The sequence below is a fragment of the Furipterus horrens genome, unplaced genomic scaffold (assembly GCF_987537825.1).
Source record: "Furipterus horrens unplaced genomic scaffold, mFurHor1.1.pri manual_scaffold_1, whole genome shotgun sequence".
NCBI lineage: Eukaryota > Metazoa > Chordata > Mammalia > Chiroptera > Furipteridae > Furipterus > Furipterus horrens.
The window spans coordinates 164,960,660-164,988,153 of record NW_028327171.1 but is presented as its reverse complement, the minus strand read 5'-3'; the positions used below and the strand labels follow the sequence as shown (position 1 = coordinate 164,988,153).

Sequence of the window (27,494 nt, the reverse complement as noted above, 5' to 3'; positions counted from 1 at the left end):
TTATCGATACCAGTGATTTTTCAACCAGTGTGATGCAAAAACCATATATCTGGACTGATCTTTGCGGCTGAAGATGAGATGCTATAATAGCCCAAGTGTAAGTGTACCACAGGGAGAGAATTAGGCCATCAATACAGACATGGTCTTTGGAAGAACAAGGCAGATAGAAACCTGTAACTCAGCCATTTCCAACTGGTGTGCTGCAAGAATTTTTAAAGAACACAATACCTGACTATTTATTCAAGGCACTGACCTGTTTTCTATTAGATTTCCCCCTTAGATTGTAAAATTAAATGACAACAGCCAATACAGCAGTAGCTATCCAGTGTGAATGAATCAAAATTATGCATTCATTTTGTCAGATTGGCAAAAAATATAATATATATTTTTGGTGTGCTACAGGATTTTAGTAATTAGTTTTCTGTGTGCCATGAGATGAAAAAGGTTGAAAATCACTGATCTGCACATTCAGGAAGCTCATTGATCTTCTGAATAGGGTAAATTCAGAGAAACTACAATCAATACATCATGATCAATCATTAAAATCTAAAGACAGAGAAAAATCTGAAAGCAGCACAAGATAAACAATTTATTACATATCAGTGAGCCTCACTGAGATTAACAGTTTGTAGTTTCTCATAAGAAACTACAGAGGCTAGAAGGCAGCAGTTTGACATGTCCATATTTCAAAATTCATAGAGAAGTTAAGGTATTTCCAGGTAGACAAAAACTGAGCAAATTCATTGCTAGCAGACCTACTCTACAAGAAATAATAAAAGGAGTCCTTCAAATTAAAATTAAAAGACACTAGACAGTAACTCAAGTACACATAAAGAAATAAAGAGCACCAATAAATTAAGTAAATATAAAAGACTATAAATGTATTTTGTTTGTAACTCTCTTCTGATTTAAAAGACAACTATATCTGTGTTCATGAGTATACAATGTATAAAGATGTAATTTATATGGGAAAAAGACAAATGCCTAGGATGTGGAGAAACTGGAGCCCTCACACATGATTAGTGGGAATGTAAATAGTGCAGCCAGTTTGGAAAGTTGGCGCTTCCTCAAAATGCTAAACATGGAGTTATAATTATACTCCTCGGTGTATATCTAAGAAATTTGAAAATATATGGCCACACAAAATTATACCTGAATGTTCATAGCAGCGTTTTTAATAAGCATAACATTGGAAACAACCCAAATACTAACAAAATGTGGTACATCTATACAATGGAATATTATTCAGCTACAAAAAGCAATTAAGTACTGATACATGCTACAATACAAATGAACCTTGAAAACATTATGTAAGTAGAAGAAGACAGACATAAAAATATCATGTATTGTATGACTCCATTTATATGAAATGCCTGGAATAGGCAGATAATAGAAACAGAAAGTAAATTAGTGGTTGTCAGGGGCTGTGGGAGGGGCAATGGAGGGAATGATGGTAATGGGTACAGGTTTCCTTTCTGTGGTTATGAAAAATGTTCTGGAATTAGTGGTGATGGTTGCACAGCTTTGTGAATGGACTACAAATCACTGAATGTTACCCTTTACAATGGTGAGTTTTATGATATATGAACTATATCTCAATTTTAAAAACAAGTTTTGTAAACCACAGAAAGTGTGTTAATGATGACAGGATCATGGATTGATTTTAGATACCCTTAGGTCACTTTCCACTGCTTTTGCACCTTCATGAGGGTCTGTCTATTCATATCCTTTCTGCACGTATGCCCACGTGTCTTTCTTGTCCCTTCTTTCAATTGTGGCCTGTTTAATTTCTCTTAACAGCCATAACTAGCATTGTGTGAGAGCCACTGTGAGGTGGGAATCATAAAAATAAGATTGCCCTCTGAGAACTGAATTTTCATCAATCCAGTGACTTAATGCATGGGTGTGTGAGTTCATCTGTAGCTCTGATATCAATCAGAGTTCTCTCTATCCTCAGGGATGGGAGCACTGGTCCTACCTTCAGAGGCTGAGAGTGAAAAACCTTTCCCGAACTTCCTGAGGGTTCTTTTATTTCTTTATGGTTGCCCATTTCTACTGCTTTGTGGTTGTTCTCTTGGTTCTCTTCTGTCAGAATCCATGAAAAGATTTTGATAAAACATCTCATGAATGCAGTTACTCTACTGAAGCTTTGGGATGTCCCAGAGGAAGAATCACATTGTACACTACACAGCTTCTGACATCCAGCTCTCCTTGCACTGCTTCCAAAGCCTGTTCACCACTGTCTACTTTGTAGGAAGCAGCTCCTGCCAATAGGGACTGTGTGGTCTACCCAGCCCCTTTAGTACTTTTGTGAATTAAATTTTCTCCATTTCCCATCTTAGAGAATTGGAATGACTCTTGGGTGAGAGAAAATATTAATATGCCTAACAATATGTTAATCAAAATGTAGATGGTGCACCTTAGTGGCCTTTGTTTAGTTAGCCTCTGATTGCAAGTAACACAAAGTTGAACCAGTTTAAGCAAAGGAAATATGTTACAAGGCTATAAATTCACGACTCTACATATAAGTGACTAATTTAATTTACTGTATATTTTGCCTCACATACCAGGGAATTTAGGTATAACTTGATCCAGGGCACTATTTTACTTCTAAGCTTTCTTGGCTTTATTTTAATACAGACACCGGTATGTGGCAGGCAAGATGTACTGGTGGTACTAAACTCACACTTGAGTTTATCAATCAGCTTCTCTTTTCCATCAACCTTAATTCAGACCCCAGGAAAATCCTTACTAATCCTGACAGCTTTTTTTTCTCAGTAACTTTCTTCCCCAGACATGTGATTTCTTTCTTTTTTAAAAATATGCTTTATTGATTATGCTATTACAATTGTCCCGATTTCTTTTCCCTTTGTTTCCCTCCACCCAGTGATTCCCCTTAGTCCATGCCCATTGGTTGTGCATATAGTTCTTCTCAACATCTTCCTGTCTACTCCACTCCCTCCTACTATGCTTCTTAATTCCTGTACCATCTACCTCCCTTTCCCCACTTCCCCCTCCCTGCTGACCTCCCTCCATAATGTTCCCCATACCTATCATTCTTTTCCCACTCTCATTGCCCACTTAGTTTGCCTTTGTTTCGATTCCCTAGCTTCTGTTGTTGGTTGTTGTGATACAGTTTTCATTTTAATGTTCATAGTTTTGATCCTCTTTCTCCTAAACAAGTCCCTTTTACATTTCATGTAACAGCGGTTTGGATCTGATGAACTCCTTCAGTTTTACTTTGTCCTGGAAGCAGTTTCTCTGCTCTTCTATTCTGAATGACATCTTTGCTGGATAGAGTAACTGTGGTTGTAGATATCTGCTTTTCATTCCTTTGAATATTTCTTGCCATTCCCTTCTTGCCTGCAGAGTTCCTTTTGAGGAATCAGCTGAGAGTCTTATTGGGACCCCTCTGTATGTAATTCTCTTCTTCTCTCTTGCTGCTTTTAAGATTCTCTGTTTATCCTTAATTTTTGACATTTTGATTATAATGTGTCTTGGTGTGGTTCTCCCTGGGTCCAGTTTTGTTGGAACTCTCTGTGCTTCCTGGACCTGTAAGTCTATTTCCTTCCCCAAGTTAGGGAAGTTCTGCTTCATTATTATTTTACATAATTTTTCAATTTCTAGTTGTTCTTCACCTTCAGGCAACCCTATGATTCGGATGTTGGCCCGCTTATAGCTGTCCCATAGGTTTCTGAGCCTCTCCTCATTTTCCTCACTTTTTGTTTCCTCTTTTTATACTGGTTGACTGTTTGTGCCTTCCCTATGTTCTGACTTGTTGATTTGATCCCTGGATTTCTTTCCCTCACCACTAGTTTCATATGTATTTTTGTTCATTTCAGCAGGACTAGCCTTCATTCCTTCCCCGTCTTGTTTAAGATCTGCTGTTATGTCTGTAAGCATTCTTATAACCAAAGCTATGAACTGTGCCTCAGAAAGATTTCCTATCTGCTGCTTCATTAAATTAGATATTTGCTGTCTGGTCAGCTGTGTTACCAGGATCTCTATCATGAGCTGTGCCATCCTGACAGTTTTGTGTTTAGCTTTGCTTCCTGGGTGGGGCTGTCAAACCTCCTATGCTATAGGAGCTCCAGTGGCGCAATCGGTTAGCGCGCGGTACTTATACAAACCTCCTATGCTATAGGGGCGGAGCCCCATGCACTCTCTACTACCGAGTAACCCTTCTCACCACGCTGTGGCATTTTGTATAAGGGTGGGGGTCCAAGATGGATTCCTGCCATTTACTCTCCTGAGAGACCGGAAGCCTCCTCCTCCGTCCTCACCCCCTCCAGGCCTCACAGTCCAAGGCAATGGAGGTCTGCCTTCTCTGGCATTGAAATCACAAGTTGACAGGTCTGGTCTGCAACCAGGGGTGCTCCCCAGGCGCTTCTCACCTCCCCTTAAATATAGGTGTCTGTGCTTACCACAGTCCCACTGCCTTCGCCACTGCTGCTGCCACCAGCACAACTTGACCTCTCTGCCCTGGCTTTACCCCTCCTACCTGTCTGGACAAGCACCACTTATTTATAACCGTACATTGGACTTCCATTTATTTTCTGGAACTTCTGGTTATTTCTGGTTTTGCAGTAGTTGTATTCCTTCTTAGTTGTGCAGGGAGATGGAGTGTGTCAGTCTAGGCCTCCATCTTGGCCAGAAGTCTCCTGTGTGTGTTTGCCTCTGTCTTAGGTAGAGCTGTTGCTCCTGTTACATTGTAAGAGGTGGAGCCTTAGGGATTCCTCAGTACAGGGCGACCTGTTTCACCACTGAATGGCACTGAATGTGGGGGAGGGGTCTGAGAAGGAACAATGCCACTTGCCCAGCACTCGCTCCTTTTCCAGGCAGTTTTCCCACTTCCCAATGGGACTGGCACCCCTCTAGCTGTTGCCCTGGCTGTCGTTCCCAGAGTGGATGGGTCTGCAGATGTTCTAGGACTGTGGGGGCCCTTTAAACAAGTGGACTCTGCTGAGAGACCGGCAATTTCTGCCTATGCCCCAACCCCCACTGGTTTGCACAGTCAGAAGCAATGAGGCTTGATTTTCCCTGCTGCTGGGACAGTGAGCTGCTCTGGTGAGGAGCTGGGAACGCTCCCCAGGTGTCCCTCCTGACTTTTAAAATGTGTAACTGTGTTTTCCGCCAGCCTTCCACTGCTGCTGCTGCTGCCACCACCACACCGCATCCTCTCTGCCCTGGCTCCGCCCCTTCTATCTGTCTGGCTGAGTATTTCTTCTTTATATCTTTGTTTGTTGGACTTCCATGCAGTTTGATTTTCTGGAACTTCTGGTTGTTTCTGGTTTTGAGGTAGTTGTATTCCTTCTTAGTTACAGAGGGAGACACAGCATATCTGTCTATGCCTCCATCTTGGCCGTAAGTTCATGGTTTCTTATTTCTGGTTTTCTCTCTACTTCTGTTTCATTTTTTTCCTGATAAATATAGTAAAAATGTTAATAGCTAATATTTATTGGGAACATATATACCAGTCACTACAGGGTAAGGCAAAAGTAGGTTTACAGTTGTTTGTATGGAAAATAATACAATAATTAATAAATAATAACATAAGAATAAACTGTTTTGCATACTCACAACTGTACGCAGTCTTTGTTGTGTCTGTGGCCACCAATCATTATTCAAATGAATTTTCTATTGAAGTGAATTTCTTCCTTACAAGTCCCTACCTCCTTTAGTAGAAGGCAGAATTCATTTTTTTCTGCCTCCCTTGTGGCAAGGGTACAGGCATGGGACCAACAATTGGACATGAACTAAATTTACATTCTGAAGAAGTGATATGAGGAAGCAAACAATATGTTGAATCCATTTTTTGGAGAGAGTGGCAGCAAAAGTGTACCAATTTTAGCCACAACATTGCTAAAGTTTCAGATATGTAATATCCAGTGTAGCAAGTTTTAAGTGGGGCAAGTCGATGTGTCTACCCATTGCCACTTACCATGAGCCTTCACTGGAATCTCATGGTGTTATTTGTGTGTTGTTTCGCATGTATAGCTTCCAAAGATAACTCTCTGGCTCTCTGAGAGATTCAGTAGACTACTTAGTATCTTTTAACAAATTCCTTTTCTGCTTAAACTAGCCAGAGTGACTTTGGTTGTTTATAATTAAGAGTCTCAATTGATGAAAAGCATACTTCTCAGAGAGGAGCTGTTATCAGCTTCATGGTGTTATTTAGGATGCTTTTGAATTCACGTAACAGAATAGCCAACTCAATCATGTTTAAAAATAAGGAAATTTATTTGCTCATACAGAGTGAGGCAAAGGTAGGTTTACAATTGTTTGCATGGAAAATAATACAATAATTAATAAATAATAGTACAAGAGTAAACTGTTTCACATACTCACAACTGTAAACTTACTTTTGCCCCTCCCTGTATAACAGGAACTCCAGGCTTCAGGTCTGATTGATCTGATTGATCTAGCTGTATAATGAGATCCTCATTGCCCCAGGTGCTTCCTTTGTTTCCACTTTGTGGTTCACAGTAACAGCTTCATATAAGGCCACTTCCTCTTATGGTCATAGGATGGCTGCCTGTCTGGCCTTCATGCTTCCTTGTTCATATCTAGCTTGAGAGTCACTCTCAGATGTCTTTACTAGAAGAACACGGAAGAGCTTTCTTAAAAGTCTCCAATAAACCTCTTCTCCTATTTGTTTATTAAAGAAATAATTATTGGCAAGGGAGATGTAAGTATTCTTAAACTAATGAGGCCCACCCTCAGAACTAGTCAGTTCTCCACATAACATTGCTGGTATTCAATTAGGTAGGGGTTGAATAGAGTCCATTACAATGTCTACAACCCCAAAAGATGAATATCCCCCAAGTTCTCTATTCATAAACTGCTACTTGGTTAAATTTGAACAACCGGTTGAAGTAGGTAATATTGATCTCAACTTCAAAGATGTTGATGCCAAGCCTCCAAGAAGTTAAATGACTTGCCCAAGTTTACACAGTAAGGAAATGACCAAGCAAGGACTCAAATCTGTGTCTTCTGATTTCAAGGTATTGTACACTTCCCATTTAATCCCAGCTGTTCTTAAGATAACAAGAATAAAATTATTATTAGAAACAATTCCTAGATATCATGCCAATGTAGAAATGTCTGAGAAAAAAAAATCACATACTCTTCTTGAAAGCCTTTAATATATATATTTTTAATTTTATTAGAAATAAAGAAGTCTGAAGATCAAGTTCTCTATCCGCCTCTCCTACCTAGCAAAGTAGATCTCCGGCAGGTCACCATAATTCCACACAGTGAGTGGAAAAGGATTCGAGATAGCCTTGATGGTTTGACAAGAAAAGCTGCATGCCTTCGTGCAGAAAGAAAGGCAAAAAAAGAAATGCATCTCCGATCCCAAGAAGTGGTAAAACATTGGACTAATACATATGTAGTAAGTATTAACCACCCAGGAGTACCCAAGAACTGAAGGCTTACTCTTTTTTCTTAGCACTCATAAATATTTTTTACATGTAAAGTATAAGAATGCATTGAAACATATTTCAACAGCTTTATTTAGGTATAAATGATATATAATAAAATGGACATTTTTTAAGATGTACAATTTGATATGTTTTGACACGTACACCCCCTGAAACCATCATTATAATTAAGATAATGAACATATTCATCACCCCAGAAAAGTTTACTCATAGTCCATTTTACTCCCTCTCACTCTTCCCTGCCCCTCCTCCTCTGTCTCTAAGCAGCCACTGGTCTGCTTTCTATTATAAATTATACTCAACATGAAATTCTGTCATGTTGTTGTGTGTATCGATTATTCATTCATTGTTATTGCTCAGTGGTATTCCATTGTATGGATACACCACAATTTGTTTATCTGTTCAATTGTTGATGGTTTGACATCAACCAAATGTCGATATTTGAACTATTTCCAGGTTTTGACTACTATAAATAAAGTTACTTATGAACATTCATGTGTAAGTCTATGTGTGGACATATGCTTTCGTTTCTCTTAGATAAATATCTTGATGTAGAATAGCTGAGTCATATGGTAGATGTATGTTTAACTTTGTAAGAAACTTTCACTGTTGTTGAAAGTAGTTTTTACATTCCCACCAGGAATGTATGAGAGTTCTTTTTCCTCACATTCTCACCAACTTGCTATGGTCAGACATTCTAAATAATTTTTAATTATAGACATTCCAGTTGGAATGAAGTAGTATCTCATTGTAGTTTTGATTTGAGTTTCTCTAATTGCAATGATATTGAACATCTTTCCATGAACTTATTTTCTATTTGTATTTCTTCTTTTATGAAATGTCCAAATTTTTTGCCCACTTTTAAGCTGGGTTTGTTTTCTTATTATTGAGATTAGAGAATTTTTAAAATATATTCTGAATACAAGTCCTTTATTAGGTATTTGATTTGAAAATATTTTCTCCCAGCCTGGGGCTTGGCATTTTATTCCATTATGTGTGTCTCAAAGAGAAGAGTTTTTAATTTTAGTGAAGTCCAACTTATCAGTTTTTCTTATGTAAATCATTCTTTTAGTGACTTATCTAAGAAATCTTTGCTTAATCCAGGATCACAAAGATTTTTCTCCTGGGTTTAAGTTAAAAGTTTTAGGTCTCATATGTAGGTTTATGGTCTATTTATAATTTTTTATATGAAGTGAGGTATGAAGTTTTTTTGTATATGGATATCCAATTGTTTCATCATAATTGGTTGAAAATACTATACTTTTTCTCACTGACTTGCCTTTGTACCTTTGTTGAAAATCCAGGGTCCACATATGTGCAGGGGAAATTTCTGGACTATTCATTCTGTTCCATTGATCTGTTTATCTATCTTTATTCCAATAACACCCTGTGTTGATAACTGTAGGTTTAATAAGTCTTGGAATCAGGTAATATTAGTCCTCTGGCTTTGTCCTTTTTCAAATTTGTTTTGGCTATTCTAGGACCTTTGCCCTTCCATATAAGTTTTGAATCTGCTTGTGAATTTCTTTCCTTTTTTTTTTTTTTTTTGACTCTTCAATAATTTCTTTATCTTTCAATCACAGTTAACATACAATATTTGCTTCAGGTGTTACATATTTATATAACTTACAAAGTGATCACACTGATAAATCTAGTACCCATCTGACACCATATAGTTATTAGAGTATTATTGACTGTATTCCCTATGCTGTACTGTACATCCCCATGACTATTCTGTAACTACCAACCTGTACTTCTTAATCCCCTCAGCTTTTTCAACCATCCCCCAACCCTCTCCTATCAGCTTGTGAATTTCAAAACAAAAACAAACAACAACAAAAAAAAAACAGATGGAATTTTGATTGAGATTGTGTTGAATTTCTAGATCAATTTGGAAAGAATTTAAATCTTGGCAGCATTGAGTCCCCTGACCCATGAATACAGTATCTGTCTTTATGTATTTATTATTTAGTTTCTGTCAGAAATGTTTTATAGTTTTCACTATATAGGTCTTATTCATTTTTTATCTTATTTATCCCTTAGTAATTCATATTTTTGATGTTATTGTAAATGATATTTTTTTTAAGTTTTAATTTATTATTCATTGTTAGTTACAAAAATACAATTAATTTTTTCTATATTGATTTGTATCCTGCAACATTCCTAACCTCACTTACTAGTTCTATTAGCTTTTTTGTAGATTCCATCAGATTTTCTGAATAGACAATCATGATATCAAAAAGTAAGAAAATTTTACTTCTTTCTTTCCAATCTAGATGCCATTTAGTTATTTCTCTTGCCTTATAGTACTGGTTATAACCTCATATGCACCACAGGTTGATGTGATAGCCTTACTGGGTAAACTAGCCTTGGTTGTAGGTCCTTTCTTTTCTTTCCTTTTTTTAAGATTGTATTTATTTATTTTTAGAAAGAGGGGACAGGAAGGAGACAGAGAGGAAGGGAAACATCAATGGGCGAGAGAAACAATCCGTTGCCTCTTGCACACTCCCGACTGGGGACCTGGCCCCGCAACCCAGGCATGGACCCTGACTGGGGATCAAACCAGTGACCTTTTGACTAGCATGCTGGCACTCAATCCACTGAGCCACACCAGCCAAGGCAGTCCTTGCTTTTCATCACCTTGAATATTTTACACCACTCCTTTCTCCTGAAATGTTTCTGTTGAGAAATCAGATGACAGTCTAATTCGTGCTCCCTTATGGGTAACTACTTGCTTTTCTTTTGCAGCTTTTAGGATTCTCTTCTTGTCTTTAAGCCTTATCATTTAATTATGATATGTCTTGGTGTAGGACTCTTTGTGTCCAACTTGTTTGGGACTCTCTGAGCTTCCTGAACTTGTGTGTCTTTTTCCTTCAGCTAGGGAAGTTTTTGGTCATTATTCTTCAAATAGGTTCTGAATCCCTTGCTCATTCTCTTCTCCTGGTATTCCTCTGATGTGGATGTTGTTATGCTTCATGTTGTCCAAAATGTTTCTTGAGCTCTTCTCACTCTTTTTAAAATCTTTTTTATTTTTGCTACTTGGCCTGTGTATTTTTTCTACCTTGTCTTCCAAATCACTGATTTGATCCTCTGCTTCATCTAACCTACTGTTTATTCCTTCCAGTGTGTAATTTATTTCAGATGTTGCATTATTTATTTCTGAGCGGCCCTTTTTTTATGGTTTCTATGTCTTTTTTCATGTTGAGTATCCTTATAATCATTACTTTAAATTATTTATATGATAAATTGCTTGCCTCCATTTCATCTAGCTCTTCTTCTGGAGAATTCTCTTGTTCTTTCATTTGGGGTCTGTTTCTTTGTCTTCCCATTTTGGCTGCTTCTTTGTATTTGTTTCTATGTGTTAGGTAGATCTGCAAATACTCTTGTGTAGGCCTTTGTCAGACCCTGCTTGTGACTGGCTTTAGGCAAACTTTTTGGAGCTATCAGCAATCCACAGCATGCGGTTTCCTCTGCTGGTGCTGTTTGTGTGCCTGTTGATTTTCAAATATAGAACCAAGCTTGCATTCCTGCTATAAACCTCTGTTGGTCATGATATGTTATCCTTTTGATGAATTCAATTTGCTAAAATGTTAATTTTTGCATTGATGTTAACGAGGGATATTGTTCTGCAGGTTTGTCTGGTTTTAGTATCAGGGTAATGTTTATTGTCATGAAGCATTGCACAGAAAACAGGACTTGAAACCATGAGGAATCCAGGCAGCTTTTTTTAATCTGCCTTGAATTTGTTTTCCTCTCTTTCTAGAACTACTGTGCCTCTTTCTCTGTGCTCCTGCTAGATTCTCCAAGATAGGTAGTAACTCACAGTTTAGCTTCATGTGCACAATTGTGAAACTGCTTCAAAATTGGGAGGTGTCATCTGACTCCTTTTGTTATCTCACCTGGGGAAATAATTCTGGAAATACGATTCTCACACACACACACACACACACACACTTTCTTGTATTGTTTCAGGCACTGAGTGGTAGGGTTTTTTCCTGTTTTCTTGTAGAATTACTAATACTATGTGTAAGCACAGTATCTGTCCAGATAGTTTTCACCCTTTTTAAAAAAACATTGCATGTTTTCTTACTTCGTTGCAATAATATACATTAGTCATTTTTTGAAAGGAATGTAGAAAGCTTGTGTTACCTTGCTTTAGAAACAGTGTTCATAATTTATTTTCTTATCCTAGAAGAGGGAAAAATTATATGATGACTGGTCCCATCCATGTACCATTGATATTCTGAAAAAGATAAAACTGTAGGGAAAGAAAACAGATCAGTGATTGTAGAGGCTGCATGTGGGGGAAGTGATTCATCATAAACAGAGGCTGAGGGTCTATTTTGGGAAGATGGAACTGTTCTGTAAGTGACTGAATGCATTTTTAAAATTATACATCAAAAGAGTGTATGTAAATTATACTCTAAAAAAAAAACAAAAAACAAATCTCTAGTCCCTAAAGGGATAGGGAGTGCAATATACCCATTCTTTTCTTTTATGCAGAAGTACCACACTATACATAATACTTTACACCTCATGGGTGTTAAAGGACAAGAAGAAGAAATGTAGGAAATGTAGTAGAAATGTAGTAGTAAAAACTGCAATATAGGCACAGAAATTGACAGGGTAATAGATCAGAAGAGAGCCTAGGGACAACCCTGCATTATCTATAGGAACTTGACCTTTCACAGACATTTCATGGCAATTTAGAAGGGAGAAGATAGAAATTTAGTAACTGATATTAAGATAACTGGCATATTAAAAGATAAAATTATAATACTATGGCACAGAATACACAAAAATGAATTTCAACTGGATGAAAGGCCTAAATGTGAAAAGCAAAACAGTAATTAAATCATAAACTATCATCAGGATTTCAAAGTAAGGTTTTCTTAAAACATAGCAAGTATGACTTATGAAGGAAAAGAAAGACTTCATCTGACATGGGACATTGGGTAGACTCCTCAGAGGTGTAGAAGAGCCATGTAAAACAACTGATTTTTTAAAAAGAAACAAAAGTATAACATATATTTATTATGTAAATATATAAAGGGACTTAAGAAGTAAACACAAGAAACTAATAATATTCATTATTTTTGGAGACTGCAGATAAAAATTAGGATTGGAGAGAGAGTTTTACTGTATAAATTTATAATATTTTGGGGTTTTCCACCATGTAAACATGTTACCTAACTTAAAAATTCAATTAAAAATTAGTTTATGAGTGTAACCTTAACATTTATTTATTAATGATAAATTCAGATATAGTAAAAGCTTAAATTATCATGCTATAATGTTCAATTTTGTAAAATTTAATTGAAAAATGAGGCCCTGGCTGCTGTGGCTCAGTGGATTGAGCGTTGGCCTGTGAGCCAAGTGTCGCTGGTTCAATTCCCAGTCAGGGCACATGACTAAGTTGCACGTCAGGTCCCCAGTTGGGAGCGTGAGTGAGAGGCAACCACACAGTGATGTTTCTCTCCCTCTCTTTCTCCTTCCCCACTCTCTAAAAACAAACAAACAAACAAATAAATAAATTATTTTTAAAAAAAGAGAAGAAAAATGAAAACAGGAGACTGCTTTTGTCTTTTCTATAGGGGATGAAAGAACAGAAACTTGAAGCCAAAAAGAAGCGTGATGAAGAAATAGAGGCAGAAAGACAAATTCTTGATGTGGAAGAAGCAATACACAGACAAGGAGAAAGAAAAAAGGCCATTGAATATGCAAAGAAATATCAATTTTACCAGACAGAAAGAGTGAAAAACTTTCATGTACTACCTGAGTTTTCTTGAATTTATGTATATATATATATATATATATATTTGACATATTTATACATAATTTGACTATTTTTTTAAATACTGCATTTTTTTTTTTTTTGTAGTCAGGACTTCTTCTAAGTAAAGTTATGAAAGAGCGTGATGCACAGATTGAATCCCAAAAGAGTAGAATAAAGTCAGATAAAAAATGGGAGGAACAATTGAAACTCAACATTGAAGAAGCTTTTAAAGAAGAACAAGAAAAAGCAGAAAAACGACACAGAGATAGACTGGCTCTTGCTCATGATCATTTAAAACAGTATGTATATATAAATTACCTTTTTTTGTACCTCCCTCTTTATCTCATAATGGATATAGCTTTTTTTAAAATATAAAAGCAATGCACACTAGCCCTGACCAGTGTGGCTCACTTGGTTGGGTGTCATCCCACAAAGTGAAAGGTTGCCGTTTTGATTCCTGTTCAGGGCCTTGTTGTAGGTCCAGTCCCAGGTTAGGGAGTGTGTGAGAGGCAACCAATCGATGTTTCTCTCTCACACCAATGTTTCCCTCTCTTTCTCCTTTCCTCCCCCTCTCTCTAAAAATAAATAAATAAAATCTTTAAGAAAAAAAGTAATACATGCTAAAATACCTAATAAATAGAAAAATACAAGGAAAGAGATTAAAAATCATTATTACTTTCTCACCCAAAGTTAATATATTGGTTACTGTTGTCACAATAATGCTGCAAAATAAACAACCGCACAATCTAGTGGCATTCACCAATAGGCATGTATTTCTCATGTATCTGTGTGTTGGTTAGGCTCGGCTGGCAGCTTTTCTTCAAACTGTAGGACTGGCTGGGTTTACTTGTGGGCAGGGCTCTGATCTTCTCTGTGTATTCATTCTAAAGTCCTAGATGAAGGCACAGCAGCTCTCTGGGGGAAGCTTTTCTTATGGTATTGACAGAGATGCAAGAGAATGAGCCCAAGCTTGAAAGAACAGGGTGAAACCCAAGGTCAAAGGTCAAGGAAATACATGCTTCACCATGAGTCTAAAAAGCAAGTCACATGGCTAAGCCTAACAACAGTGGGACAGAAAACTAGTTTCCCATGGAAGTGGAGAGTGAGAGAGTGAGCCATTTTGAATAATAATCTAATTGACCACAGCAATCTGTTATTATTTTGGCATGTTGCCTTATAGATCTTTTTGATGGTGGTGGCAGAGGGGGTTGAATTAATTGAGATATAATTTACATTTAATAACATTCACCTTTTTAAAAGCATAGAGCTGTATAACCACCCCCAAATCAGGATATAGAACACTTCAACCACCCTAAATAGGTTCCCTCATGTCCCTTTGCACTAAATTCTAATCCTAACCCTCAGCCCATGGAAATCACTGATCCACTGAAATTTTTTTTCTGAGCATATATATACTCACATTTTGTAAAATGACATTGGATCACCCTGACTGGTTGGGCGTCATCCCCCCAAAGCAAAAAGTCACCAGTTCAATTGCCAGTCAGGGTTCATTGGAGAGGCAACCAATTGATGTTCCTCTCTTATACTGATGTTTCTTTCCTTTCTTTCTCCCTCTATTCCTCTCTCTCCAAAAATAAATAAATGAATAAAACCTTTAAAAAATGAAATTGGATCAACTACTATTAAAATAATTTTTTTTTTCACCTACCAGTATGTCATGAGCTCTTGTCATGTCAGTAAATTGAAATAAAGTCTGATACTTTTTTAAAAATTAGCTACTATATATATGGGGGTGCGCTTCTGTTTCTATATAACTTTACTTACTTTTCTAAATAGCTGATACATGCAAATAGGAAAAGGCACAAAAGGAATTCAGTAAAGAGTCTCTTCTGCATTCACGTTGTTTCTCCAATGTGAGACTTAAGTTTCTTAACACTGCAGTTTAAATGCGCATAAATTGTATAAATGTATCAAGAATTTTAAACAATACTGGTGGACATTTTCCCATTTTTAATGAAAAAAATTTTTGTACTTAAACATTATGTCATCAATGCATAATTATTATAGAATTACAAAATACAGTTAAACAAAATAAAAAATAAATTACAAATCACCAGAAACTCTGTGATCCAGAGTAGGCACTGGGAATACATTTAGGTGTATATTTCTCTACTCTTAAAAATTACTTTTAAAAATTATTTATGCAAATAATAAATATATGCTTATTTAAATGCAAGTAATACAGTAAAGTTTGGGTAAAAATTTAAAGCTCTTCTTCATATCCACCCTATTCAATGTCTGTCTTTAAGTTCCATTTTCTTCTTCCCAAATAGCCATTATAAAAAGTCTTGTAACTATCCCTTCAGAATGTTTTATTGAAGTTACTAATACTTATATAAGAATATATTTAAGTGTGTATATATATATTTAACATGAATGTTATACAGTATATTTTTTTGTGACTTCATTTTTTCACTCAACAGGATACCTTGAATATCTTTCTATGAATATCTTTTTTTTTTGAGATTTTCATTTTATTTTATTTTGATTTTTGATTTTAGAGAGGAGAGGGGAGGGAGAAAGAGAGGGAGAGAAACATCGATGTGAGAGGGGAACATCAATTGCCTTCCATACACACCCTGATCAGGAAGAGCCCTGAGACCCTGCAACCCAGGCAGGAGCCCTGACCTGGAATCAAACCAGCGACCTTTCGGTTTGTAGGACAATGCCCAACCAATTGAGCCACACCAGCCAGGGCCCCGGGATGAGCTAACACATAAAAGATCGTAGACAGTTGGCACGTGGTAATTGACTAAGTGGCTAGCTGAGTTATGTGCGTGCCTGTAAGAGGGAGGGACTGCAGCCTAGCTCACTCAACAACACCTGGTTACCTTCCTATATTATGGATATTAATTGTATTTTTTTTTAAGTTCTCTTCCTTAAGCGACAGTGACATCTTTCAAAATAATCATTGAATACTACGCATGTACCATTATTTATTTAACTATATTATTATTGAGGGAAATTTGGCTTTTTTTCTTCCCTCATTTCTAACAGTGCTGCAGTGAACATCCTTAAGAATATATCTTTTGTAGCTTTTGTGTAAAGATGAATTTATATAGGGTAGATTTCCATTTTTTTTTTAAGGATATGTTTATTGATTTGAGAGAGAAAGAGAAAGAGGAACATTGATGGGTTGCCTCCTGTATGTGTTCTGATTGGGGATCAAACTCACAATCTAGATATGTGCCCTGACCAGGAATTGAACCCGCAACCTTTCTTTTCTTTTTTTTTTTTTTTTGGTGTATGGGATGATGCTCCAACCTGCTGAGCCATTTGGCCAGGGTTGTAGGGTAGGTTTTTTGAAATAGACTTGGATTTTACATTTGGAGAGAGACTGCAAAATGGCCCTTTGAGAAGGCTTTAAGAGTGCATTCCTCAATGATTTCTGATGCCCTTTTTTAAAATACTATAACCAATCTGGATAGTACTTTATTTGGTAAGTTAGTGGACAAAAATCATCTCTCAATTTACATTCCTACTAATTTCAGTGAGGCAGATCATTTTTTCATGTGTAAATGTTTGTTTGGGTTTTTATTATTATGAATTGGTTACTCCATTGTTCTCTTGTGTAGGTTGTTTCATATTGATATGTATGTTAGTCATTGATTAAAAATGGATTAATAAACAGTTTTTATGTATGTTGATATTAATTTATTAAACATTACAGATTTTTATCATTTTTCTAAATGGTTTTTAGTAGTTAGAAGATATTTATTTCTATGTGCTCAGATCTTTTTGTTATGATTTGGTTTTTGTATATATGTTTATTTCTCAAAACCGCAAATATCTGAGTGACGTAGACTTCAGTTCTTGGGATGCAGATATTGGCATATTGTATTATTCAGTTATTTTAGCCCTTAGTAGGAAGAGAAGAGTAACCTTTGGATTTATTGCAATTTTTTTCTTTGGCAGTGTAGAGATCCAAGGGTTTGTTAGGGACAGAACCCTTGGCAGAGGGAGGCAAATATTTGACCAGTGAGCCACCTTTGAGAAATCTCTTTTTATATTGGCTATGGCAGCTCAGAGATAATTATAGGTAGCAGCTTACTCTCCAGCAAGCTACCTGGCAAGTGCTAACACTTCCACAGGCCACCGCGCATCTGTAGCTTTTGCACGTAGACTGTGTTAGGGCCACCGGATCACAAGTGGTCTTGGGCAGTAGGTTAGAGCTTCAAGTAGGTTTAGGATTTGCTTCTGTTGTCTCTGGCTTATCTCCATTGTAGTCTAGTTGTTCATCAGGCTCTGAGGTCAGCCTAAATTCCTGTACTCTTCACAGTGGACTCTGTCTTTGTGGATGGTGGCCAAGTATTACTCATCCTCACTGCATTCTTAACTGTCATATTTTTCCTGGAAATTTCTTGAAAATTCAGGTATGTGGGTAAGACTTTGCTTTAGTTTCTAGCAGTGATGTAGAATTTCCCTCATTCCATTGGTTGCACTGTGGGAAATTAGGAGGGGAATGTTTGACACATGAACTTGGGTTGTAAATTTGGTTCCAGAGGTTAGACATTTTTTTTTTTAATTTTAAGATTTTATTTATTTATTTTTAGAGAGAGGGGAAGGGAGGGAGAGAAACACTGGTGCAAGAGAGAAACATTGATCAGTTGTCTCTTGCTTGCATCCCACTGGGACCGAAACTGCAACACAGGCATGTGTCCTGACTGGGAATCAAACCTGTGACCCCTTGTCCTGCAAGATGACACCCAACCAACTGAGCCACACCAGTCAGGGACAGAAGTCCCATATCTTACATTTATTGATAAAATTCAATTCTGTAATTGAAGACAACAGAGGAAAATGTAAATCTATTATCATAAATGTTTTTTTAAGTATTTGAATTTACAAAATTAGCACCAAGTTGTGTTCTGTTGAATGTATCAGTTTTACACAACTTAGAATGCATGTATCTTTAAAATATTTGGAATGGAGATGAGCTCATAAAAAGCCTCTTTAAGCCAACAGGGAAACTGGATTAACAGCAGCACTGGTATTATCCTGAGTGGAAACAGAGGACCGTGTGGCAGAAAAGAGAGGAAAAGGAGAGTAATTTCTCCCTTTCTTGAATAATAAGAATTTGCTCAAAGGCAAAATTTTAATATAGGCTATTTATTAATTCATTAGTATATTCATTTATTCATTCAGTTATCCATTCATTGTTACAAACATTAAACAATCTCCATTTGCCAGCTACTATTCTAGTCATTGAGAATATAAAGATGCATAAAATACAGTATTTCTCCTTACATTCATAATCTGGGGAGGATGCTGTAGACATGGAATAAATAATTAGAATTGACCCTTGAACAATATGGGTTTGAACTGTGTGGATCCACTTATCATGGATTTTTAAAATAAATAGTAATATACTGTAAATGTATTTCCCTTTCTTATGATTATATTCATAGTGTTGTCTTTCCTTTAACTTACTGTAGTATAAAGATCTAGTACATAATACATATAACTTAAAAATATGTGTTAATCAACGATTATCGGTAAGGCTTCTGGTCACCAGCTGGCTATTTGTAGTTAGGTTTTGGGGGAGTCGAGGTTTGATTTTCAGCACCCCTAACCCCTGCATCGTTCAAGGGTGAACTGTAGAATGAAGTCGTAAATATTGGGTTGGCCATAACATTTGTTTGATTTTTAAGTAAAAATAAAAGACACATTTTTCATTTTTACCAATAACTTTATTGAACAACGTATTCGCCATTTTGTTCCATTACCTTCTGCCATCTTTCAGGCAACGTCATAATTTCATCTTCTCAAAATTTGTTATCTTTTTGAGCAAAGAACTGTTCCAGGTGCCTCTTGCAGGCTTTGAGGGAATTGAAATGTTTTCCATTAAGAGAATTTTGTAAAGGCCAAAATAAATGGAAATCTGAAGGTACACTGTCTGGTGAATATGGCAGGTGGATCAGAGCTTCCTAGCCAAGCTGTACCAGTTTTTCCTGGCCATCAAAGAAACATGTGGTCTTGTGTTATTCTGATGGAAGATTATGCATTTTCTGTTGAGTAATTCTAGAAGCTTTCTGAGTGCTGCTTTCAGTTGGTCTAATTGGGAGCAGTATTTGTTGAAATCAGTTGTTTGGTTTTCTGGAAGGAGTTCATAATAGAGGACACCCTTCCTATATATATATGTAACATCACCTTCTTTGGATGAAGACTGACATTTTGGTGTGTTTGGTGGTGGTTCATTTTGCTTGCCCCACAATCTCTTCCATTCCACATTATTGTAAAGTACCCACTTTTCATCGCCTGTCACAATTTGTTTTAAAAACAGAACATTTTTGTTACGTTTAAGTAGAGAATCTCATGCAGAAATACAGTCAAGAAGGTTTTTTTTTTTTCCATTTAACTTATGTGGAACCCAATATCAAAGCAATTAACATAACCAAATGATTTTCAATGCTTAATTTGGAAATTTTGAGTATGTCAGCTATTTTCCACATGATATATAACATTGATTGTTCTCAACTGTCTTGATTTGATCACTATTAACTTCAACTGGTCTACCAGACCATGAAGCGTCATCCAGCAAGAAATTCCAGCACGAAACTTTGCAAACTCCTTTTGACATGTTCTGTCACAGCACCTTCTCTATACACTGCACAAATCTTTTTGTTTTTTTGCGTTTCAGTTGCATTTTTACCTTTCTTGACATAATAAAGCATACTATGTTGCTTATTTTGTTCCATCTTCAGTATTAAGATGGCTACACAAAAATTCAATTTTTGCTTTGCCTGGTGTGGCTCAGTAGATTGAGTGCCAGCCTGCAAACCAAAGCGTCACTGGTTCAATTTCCAATCAGGGCACATGCCTGAGTTGCGAGCCAGGTCCCTTGTTGGGAGCATGGGAAAGGCAAACCAGAGATTGATGTTTCTCTCCCTCTCTTTCACCCTCCTTTCCCCTCTCTCAAAATAAATAAAATCTTTTTAAAAGATTCACCAATTTTGATGTGATTTTTTAAGTGCATGTTGACATGACAGCTGCCACAATAGAATCTTAACAACATTGTTTCAAATGAAGTTCAAGACAACTAAGTGCGACTAGAGCCATCTTACAGAAGAAAACCAAACAAACTTTTTGGCCAACATTTTATTGATTGATTGATTGGCAAATATATGTATGTGGTATGTGGAAGCATATAAAATAGACACCTGATCCATTGTAGAGAAGGCTTTTCAGAAGAAATTAGCTCCTGCACTCAATTCTAATATTCCAGATCTTCTGTGCCTCAAGCACCTGACAAACCCTCTCGTACCTCAGGGCCTTCTCATATGCTTATGGTTCCATCTGTCTGGATTTTACCCTTGCATTCTTCATCTGTGGGTTTTTCACCAGCTCAAAGAGGTCTCCCTGGTGTTAGGGAAAGCCTGTGTCCAAAGTTATGGGAAATAAATATCTCAGTTGTGTTTCTTGGTCTCTTATTTATAACACTTACCAGATTTATAATTACATTATTTGTCTATTTAGTTGTGTTTGTTTCTGCCTATCTTCTCCATTAAGAATGTAAGCTTTTTGAGGGTAGGAAGCACATTTTTTCATTCAACCATTATAGGAGAAAGTCAACAAATATGATAGTTATTAAAGAAATGAATGAGAAATCTAAGAGTTATAGCAGAGTCAAGTACATATATAATTCTTATATCTCTAGCATAGGCAGCTCAAAAGAAGGTGGTACTATTCACCAAGATAAGAACAAGAGACCAAAAGGGTCAGTTTAGAAGAGTAGGAGGATGAATTCGTTTTAGACATAGTGAATATAATGGTCAGGTGGTGGTGCCTATTGGGTTGTCTCTACAAGGATCACAGGCATCTATTGTAAAAGAGTCAGACCTCATTTTTGATGTTTGACTGCTTATTTCTTTTTCCCTTTTTGTCTTATATCTGAAAAGGCTGACAAGACCCTGGACTTGTCTCCTCCTTTGGCACCAGCAGGAAATTTAAATCTGTGCACAGGAACTTTTCCCTAGTCCCACCTGTTAGTCACAATAAAGGCCCAAAACTACTCCCTCTGCTTTGCCCGGGTCAGTCCAGACCCTACCTGTGTCTGTGCAGCCCTTCCAGTAATTTCTTGTGTAATACTATCTCTCAGATTCTCTCGGTGCATGAAGTGTCATAAGAACCAAAACCTCTAGAGAAGCTCAGATCAGATCTGGGCTAGACAATTATAGACTTGGGACCTTCAGAATGTGAATCAGAGATAGCAAAGAGGTTTCGTGACAAACTCTACTCTGATTGTTAGGGAGAGGCAGCTCTTTGCATTGGGTTGAGAAGGACCAAGACTCAGCAGGAAAGAGTTTTGTGTTGACTATTGGTATCTGCTGTGGACACGGGCATTAGAAGTAAAGATAAGAATGTCATGTATTTTTTTCTCTAAACTAGAGGATCTTGGATTTTCTTACACATTGTTAACTTTTCATTAAGCTAAATTAATGGCAAATAGTTGAGTAGTGTACCCAAACTAAGGTAAAAGTCTGTATTGACAGGTAATTAAATATTATGTAATAATTATATATTATAAATTTCTTTGTGAGAACAACGCTTTGTTAAACACCAGCATAGGTATAATGTTGGTGATTCCCAGATTCGCTAAGGAATGTTAAAATTGCAAATTTTTAATACTATGTTGTTTTCCCTTAAAGTAGCGATTTTGAAACTTCCAAAACTTCATTTCTCAAAATTGGATACATCTCTTTTTATAATGTCCTTTAAATCTCAATTGTTGACTTGTGAGTTTGCTTCTAAGACACTGGTAAAATATGAAATAGTTCTAATGACCTAAATAAACAAATGAAAATGTGAAAACCTAAGGTTTTTAGGGCAATCATAAACCTGGTTAGCTGTGGCCAGCAGTGCCTTTTTTCTTAGCTGCCTCTAAAGAGAGTGACTATGACTCCAAAGCTGCTTACTCTGCACAAATGAATCTACACAGAATCTCCTGTCCTGAATTGGCTTAATAATACCACAGGGGTCTTACTGGCCCTTTAAACTGTGTAGTCAGGGGAAGGGAATTTTCCCTCCCTGAAGTTAAGGGAAGGCTCCAAGAAAAAAAAATTGTGTTTGATTAGGCACTTATGAAAGCAAGGTTTATCCCTCAGTCTTTTAGCCCATTTAAGTGGGTTGTTGCTCTGCCCTGTACCTACCTGTTTAGAGAAAAAACAGAGACAGCAGCTAGAGAGTGGCAGTGGAGCAGCCTGCACACTTGCTGATTGGCTGACAAGGACCCGTGGGCAAGGAGACATCTCAGGCTTCAGCTCTCTTTCCCGTATGCAGAGGATTGACAGCCAGAGGAGGGCTCTCAGAGCAGCAGTAAACTGCTGGCGGACTCTCCTGTGGTGACAGTCGTGGGTCTTGGGAGGTGGATTGAAGAGGTGGAGCTGGAGCTAAATCTTCCAGATCAGAGCTCCGCAGTAAGGAAGCTGCTTAGGAATGTCTGAAGAACTCACACACTAAGCCCTTTGAGAGAACTGGCATTTGATAACTTACCACTCAGAGGCATGAATGGCTAGTCAATGTTGGCTACATGAAGAACGACAACCAAAGTGGCCAGTTGGGTCAGAAGACCTTTGTTTCTCTCCTTCCATCAAAACCCATCTCCTGAGTGGCTAGACCCATAGCTCAGATAGCATCATCTAGTCCTAAAATTGAGAAGCACTAGGGATTAGGGACTTTTCTGAAAAATAATGCCACCATTCCACTATACAGTCCTTCATTTAACTGGTTCTTTCTAAAGGAAGCAAATATTTGAAGTCGTAGTAGTAGGACTTAATTTTGGTGAGGAATGAAACAAGTTTCAAATAAAGGGAAATATTGGCAATTTTGGGCTAACCGATTTGGATTTGATTTAATCACTACTCTTTATATATCTGTCTTGTGCCCCACAAATTCAGAAGTTCTTCCTTATAGCTTCAAATCATCCCAGGTTAGAATCTAATTCATTTCTTTAAAATATAACCTTTTTTTATTTTGCTTTGCTCTCAATTATAAGTATGGGTTTTTCATTTTTTTGTTTTTGCTTTAGAATAAAGGAACATAAAGAGGAAGAAGAAAGAAGGAGGAAAAGTGCAGAAAAGGATGCTGAGGAAATAAAGCAACAGAATTCATTATATGAAATAGAAATGAGAAAAAAACTAGAAAAGAAAAAAGAAGAGATAAATGAACGAAGGAAACTGTTTTTTGTAAGTTGGAAATACAGCATCTCTTCATAATATGTACAAAGTCCAATGCTTACATTTTACTCTATTCTTTATAAATAGTTGAATAGAAAACAAGTTGCTGTTAAATTGGGTTTTTAAGTATACTTTGGGGCGAGCTATATTTACTATGGTTTTATGTGCATATGCTCTCATGCATGAGCACGAAAAGCGAATGAGACTTTCTTTCAAATCATTTTCGTATCCTTAAAATGAGAGTGTATACACAATATTAAGTTGTAAAGATATAGTATATCTTGATTTCTCAATTTTAGACATTTTCTATGTCTTTGCCCTGGTAGTTGAGAATTTAGCTCAACTGAGATAGCTTTTCTCTCTTTCTTTTTTTAAAGATTTTATTTGTTTATTTTTAGAGAGAGGGGAAGGGAGGGAGAAAGCGGGGGGTGGGGTGGGGATACTGATGTGAGGGAGAAATATCAATCAGTTGCTTCTGCTACATTCCACAACCAGGGACCTTATCGCAGCCCAGGCATGTGACCGGGAATTGAACCAGTCAGTGATCCTTCAGTTTCCAGGACAGTGCCCAACTAACTGAGGCACAGTGGCCAAGGCTGAGATAGCTCCTCTTTTTTTTTTTGCTTTGCTCTTCTTGGAACATAAATGGCTTCTGTCCTCAAGGTTGCCTCACGGCCCTGAATAGCAGCTACTGGAACTCTTGCCTCATGTCCACATTCAAGGCAGCAAGAAGGAAGAAAGGATGAAGGATGAAAAAGAATGCCCTAACTGTCTGTTTTCCTTTTAAGGAACTTTTCTGGAAGTTCCTTTTAACAATGTCCATTAAATCTCACTGGTCCTAATTTAGTCACACCTCGCTGGAAGGAAATATAGTCTTTCAGCTGAGCAGAATGCCACTCTGAACAAAAGCTGGGGCCTGATACTAATGCAGAAGACAAGAAAGAATCTTGGGTAGGCAATTAATTATTCCTGCCATTTATTTTTTGTTTGACTTTGAGAGTTATCCTCAACTTTGTTTTTAAAGCTTCTGTTGAATTTTTAAAAAAGACTATTTATTTTTGGAGGGGAAAGAAGAGAGAAAGAGGGAGAGGCACATCGATGTGTGAGAGAAAAATTGATCAGTTGCCTCTTGCATGCGCCCCAGTGCACCCCAGCTGGGAGCCACCTGCAACCCAGGCATATGCCCTGACCAGAAATCAACCAGCCACCATTCACTTTCCGGGACAACACTCCACCAATAACAGTCAGGGCAACCTGCTATTGAATTTTTAATTTTAGCTATCAAAGTTTTAATTTCTAAGAGTTTTACTTGTAATCTTATTGTCCTTTTTGCATAAAATGTTATTCTTGGTTCATGGAAGCAATATTTTTATAACTCCAAGTCACTTTGGAATGGGACAGACCTTGCTTTGAATGCTAACTCTGCCACTTACTAGCTATATGACTTTAAGGTGAGGCTTTCAATTTTTTAAAAATGAAAATTAACTTTATGTTAATTAACTTTGTACTTTTCTTATTATAAAAATATGTAAGACCATTACAGTAAATTTATAAAATACAACAAAATCAAACTTTTAAAAAATCATTCAAAACAATCGCTTTTAACAATTTTGTATTTTCATTAGTTTTTTATGTTGACTAATGTATCTCCTTAATCATATTACAGGCTTTTAAAAGTAATAACCCATAAAATAGAAGACTAATTAAGAGTGCCAGGCATATAGTAGACCCTGAGTTATAAATATATTGGAGATTAAATAGTAAATCTAATAACTTTCACCTTGAATTGGTTTCTACATATAGTAACAGAAAACACCAATATATCTGTCTATCCAGGCTATTGTGTTCAAAGGCATCCATTTTTATGATGAATAACTCAGGTTGAGTCATGGAATGTATGCTGATGTAAACAGATTTTTATACTTTGTTTTTTAAAATACCTATTTAAAAATTTTTTTAGGATATACATCTGTATATTTTCTTGTATATATGTAAAACAGAGTCTGAGCTAGGACTGAGTTTCACAGTGAATGAGTCTGATGGGTAGAATTGGCAATAGGCAGATAGATAGTGGATGGGGTAGGTATCTTTTAAATATTTTTAATGTGTGTGCCGTGTGACTATATTAACTACTTAAACATTAAATTAAAATTGTATATGTTTAATGTATTTTTCTGATTATAAAATTATTTTAATTGCATATTTTAAAGAAATAAGGTATTTTAAAAGAAATACAGAAAACCACCAAGAAGATGTAAAAGTCACCTACAATGTCATATCCCAGAGATAACTCATGTCAACATTTGATACATTTCTTCCAGTTACATATACATTATAAACTTGTATTTGTATTTAGTTGCTAAAATATGCTATGTAGTGTTTATATTGTTTTTCCCCCACTCACCAGTGATATTATTTGTATTCTTCCTGTGTCACTGAGAGTATAATTTATTTAACTATTTCTCCATTATTGAATATTTAGAGGTCATTTCCAACTTGTCACCATTATAAATAACTTAGAGATGAAGTACATGGTAATACAAATCAATGCATATTTCTGATGATCTCTTTGGGATGAATTTCCAAGAGAGAAACAACTGGACAGAAGCTGTGACCATTTCACAGGTTCTTGTTAGATATTTATATGTTGAAAGATATTTTCTTGATAGGATAATATGCAATTTTTTTTCTCTAAGGAACATATGAATGATAAAAATATCATCAAAGCTGTAGAACAGCAGCAGCAAGAGGAGGAAGATGAAAAGATTAGAAAATTTATCAAAGCAAAAAAGCATCTTACACAAATGAGGAAAGAAAAAGAAGCTGAAACACACAGGTAAGCTTTTAAAATAATCTATGTTGCCCTGGCTGGTGTGGCTCAGGGGATTGAGTGCTGGCCTATGAACCAGAAAAGGGTGCTGGTTTGATTCCCAGTCAGGGCGCGTGCCTGATTTTGTGGGCCAGGTCCCCAGTTGGGGGCATGTGAGAGGCAACCAGATTTCTCTCCCTCTCTTTCTCCCTCCCTTCCCCTCACTCTAAAATAAATAAATAAATAAATAAAATTTTATAAAGAAAGCAATTGCTAAAATAAATAAATAATTTATGTGATGAATAAAGTGCTCTCTGAAATTGTTTTATTATAAATCAGAAGTTGTGATGTGAGAGTAGTCTTTAGGAATAAAGGTCTCATTGTTTTATGTCTGACTAGGGCATTTAGTAATGTGATGATTTCAGTTATTTAAAATGACAACCTTGCCCCCCACATTGCTTATGCCTTTAACTCATCTCTTTTGCCTCACTGCATGACATAGCACTATTTTAATTATTTACTTTGTTTACTGTCCTCCTGCCCCAGTTATAAGGAAAGCTCCATGAGGGCAGAGACTTTTAGTCTTTTTGTTTATGGTTATGTCTCCATACCATATGGAACAGTGTCTGGTACATAGCAGGCAATCAAAAAAAGTGTTTAAAACACTGTATTTTGAAAGCCTAGATGAAATGTCACCTTTTCCAATGAAACTCTTTTCTTTCTCTTTTTTTCTTCCTTTCTTTCTTTCTTCCTTCTTTCTCTTTCTTGCTCCTTCTTTTCTCTTTCTCTTTCTCTATCTCTATCTCTTTCTCTCTCCTTTCCTTCCTCCCTCCCTCCCGCCCTTCCTTGCTTTCTTTCTTCTTTTCCCCCATATTATTTTCTTGCTTTCTCATGGCATTTATCACCCTTTGCCTGTATAGTTACTTCTGTAAAGGTCTTTTCTCCACTTTAGATTGTAATTTCCTTGGGACATGCACTGTGCACTTTCTCATCATTTCTCCTACATTGCTTTGCAAATTCACTCAGTAATTTAGTGAATTTGTCACATTTAAATTTAAACGTATTTTTTGCCCAACTTCCCAAATAAAAATGCCGTATTTCTTAAAAAAGATAAGGTAGTCCCCCCTTTTATCCAGTTTTGCAGAGAGTAAGAGGATAGATTTATTCATAATTTTATAAATTTTACTAAATATTTGAGATTTTACTTAAAGGCCTTTGATTATTTTATAACCCAAGCCTCTAATATTAGAGTAAACATGGTAGTATAATAA

General features: G+C 36.5%; 1 protein-coding gene across 1 annotated transcript in view; it reads left to right on the top strand.

Moving 5' to 3' along the window:
- The window catches only part of CFAP210 (cilia and flagella associated protein 210), a 38,312-nt gene that overhangs the window by 4,676 nt on the left and 6,142 nt on the right, over positions 1–27,494 (top strand). The window contains exons 2-6 of the mRNA XM_090280571.1: positions 7,170–7,393; positions 13,037–13,210; positions 13,324–13,517; positions 23,267–23,423; positions 26,111–26,250. Of these exons, the coding sequence (XP_090136697.1) occupies positions 7,170–7,393; positions 13,037–13,210; positions 13,324–13,517; positions 23,267–23,423; positions 26,111–26,250 (889 nt within the window). The remainder of the gene's footprint in view (positions 1–7,169; positions 7,394–13,036; positions 13,211–13,323; positions 13,518–23,266; positions 23,424–26,110; positions 26,251–27,494) is intronic.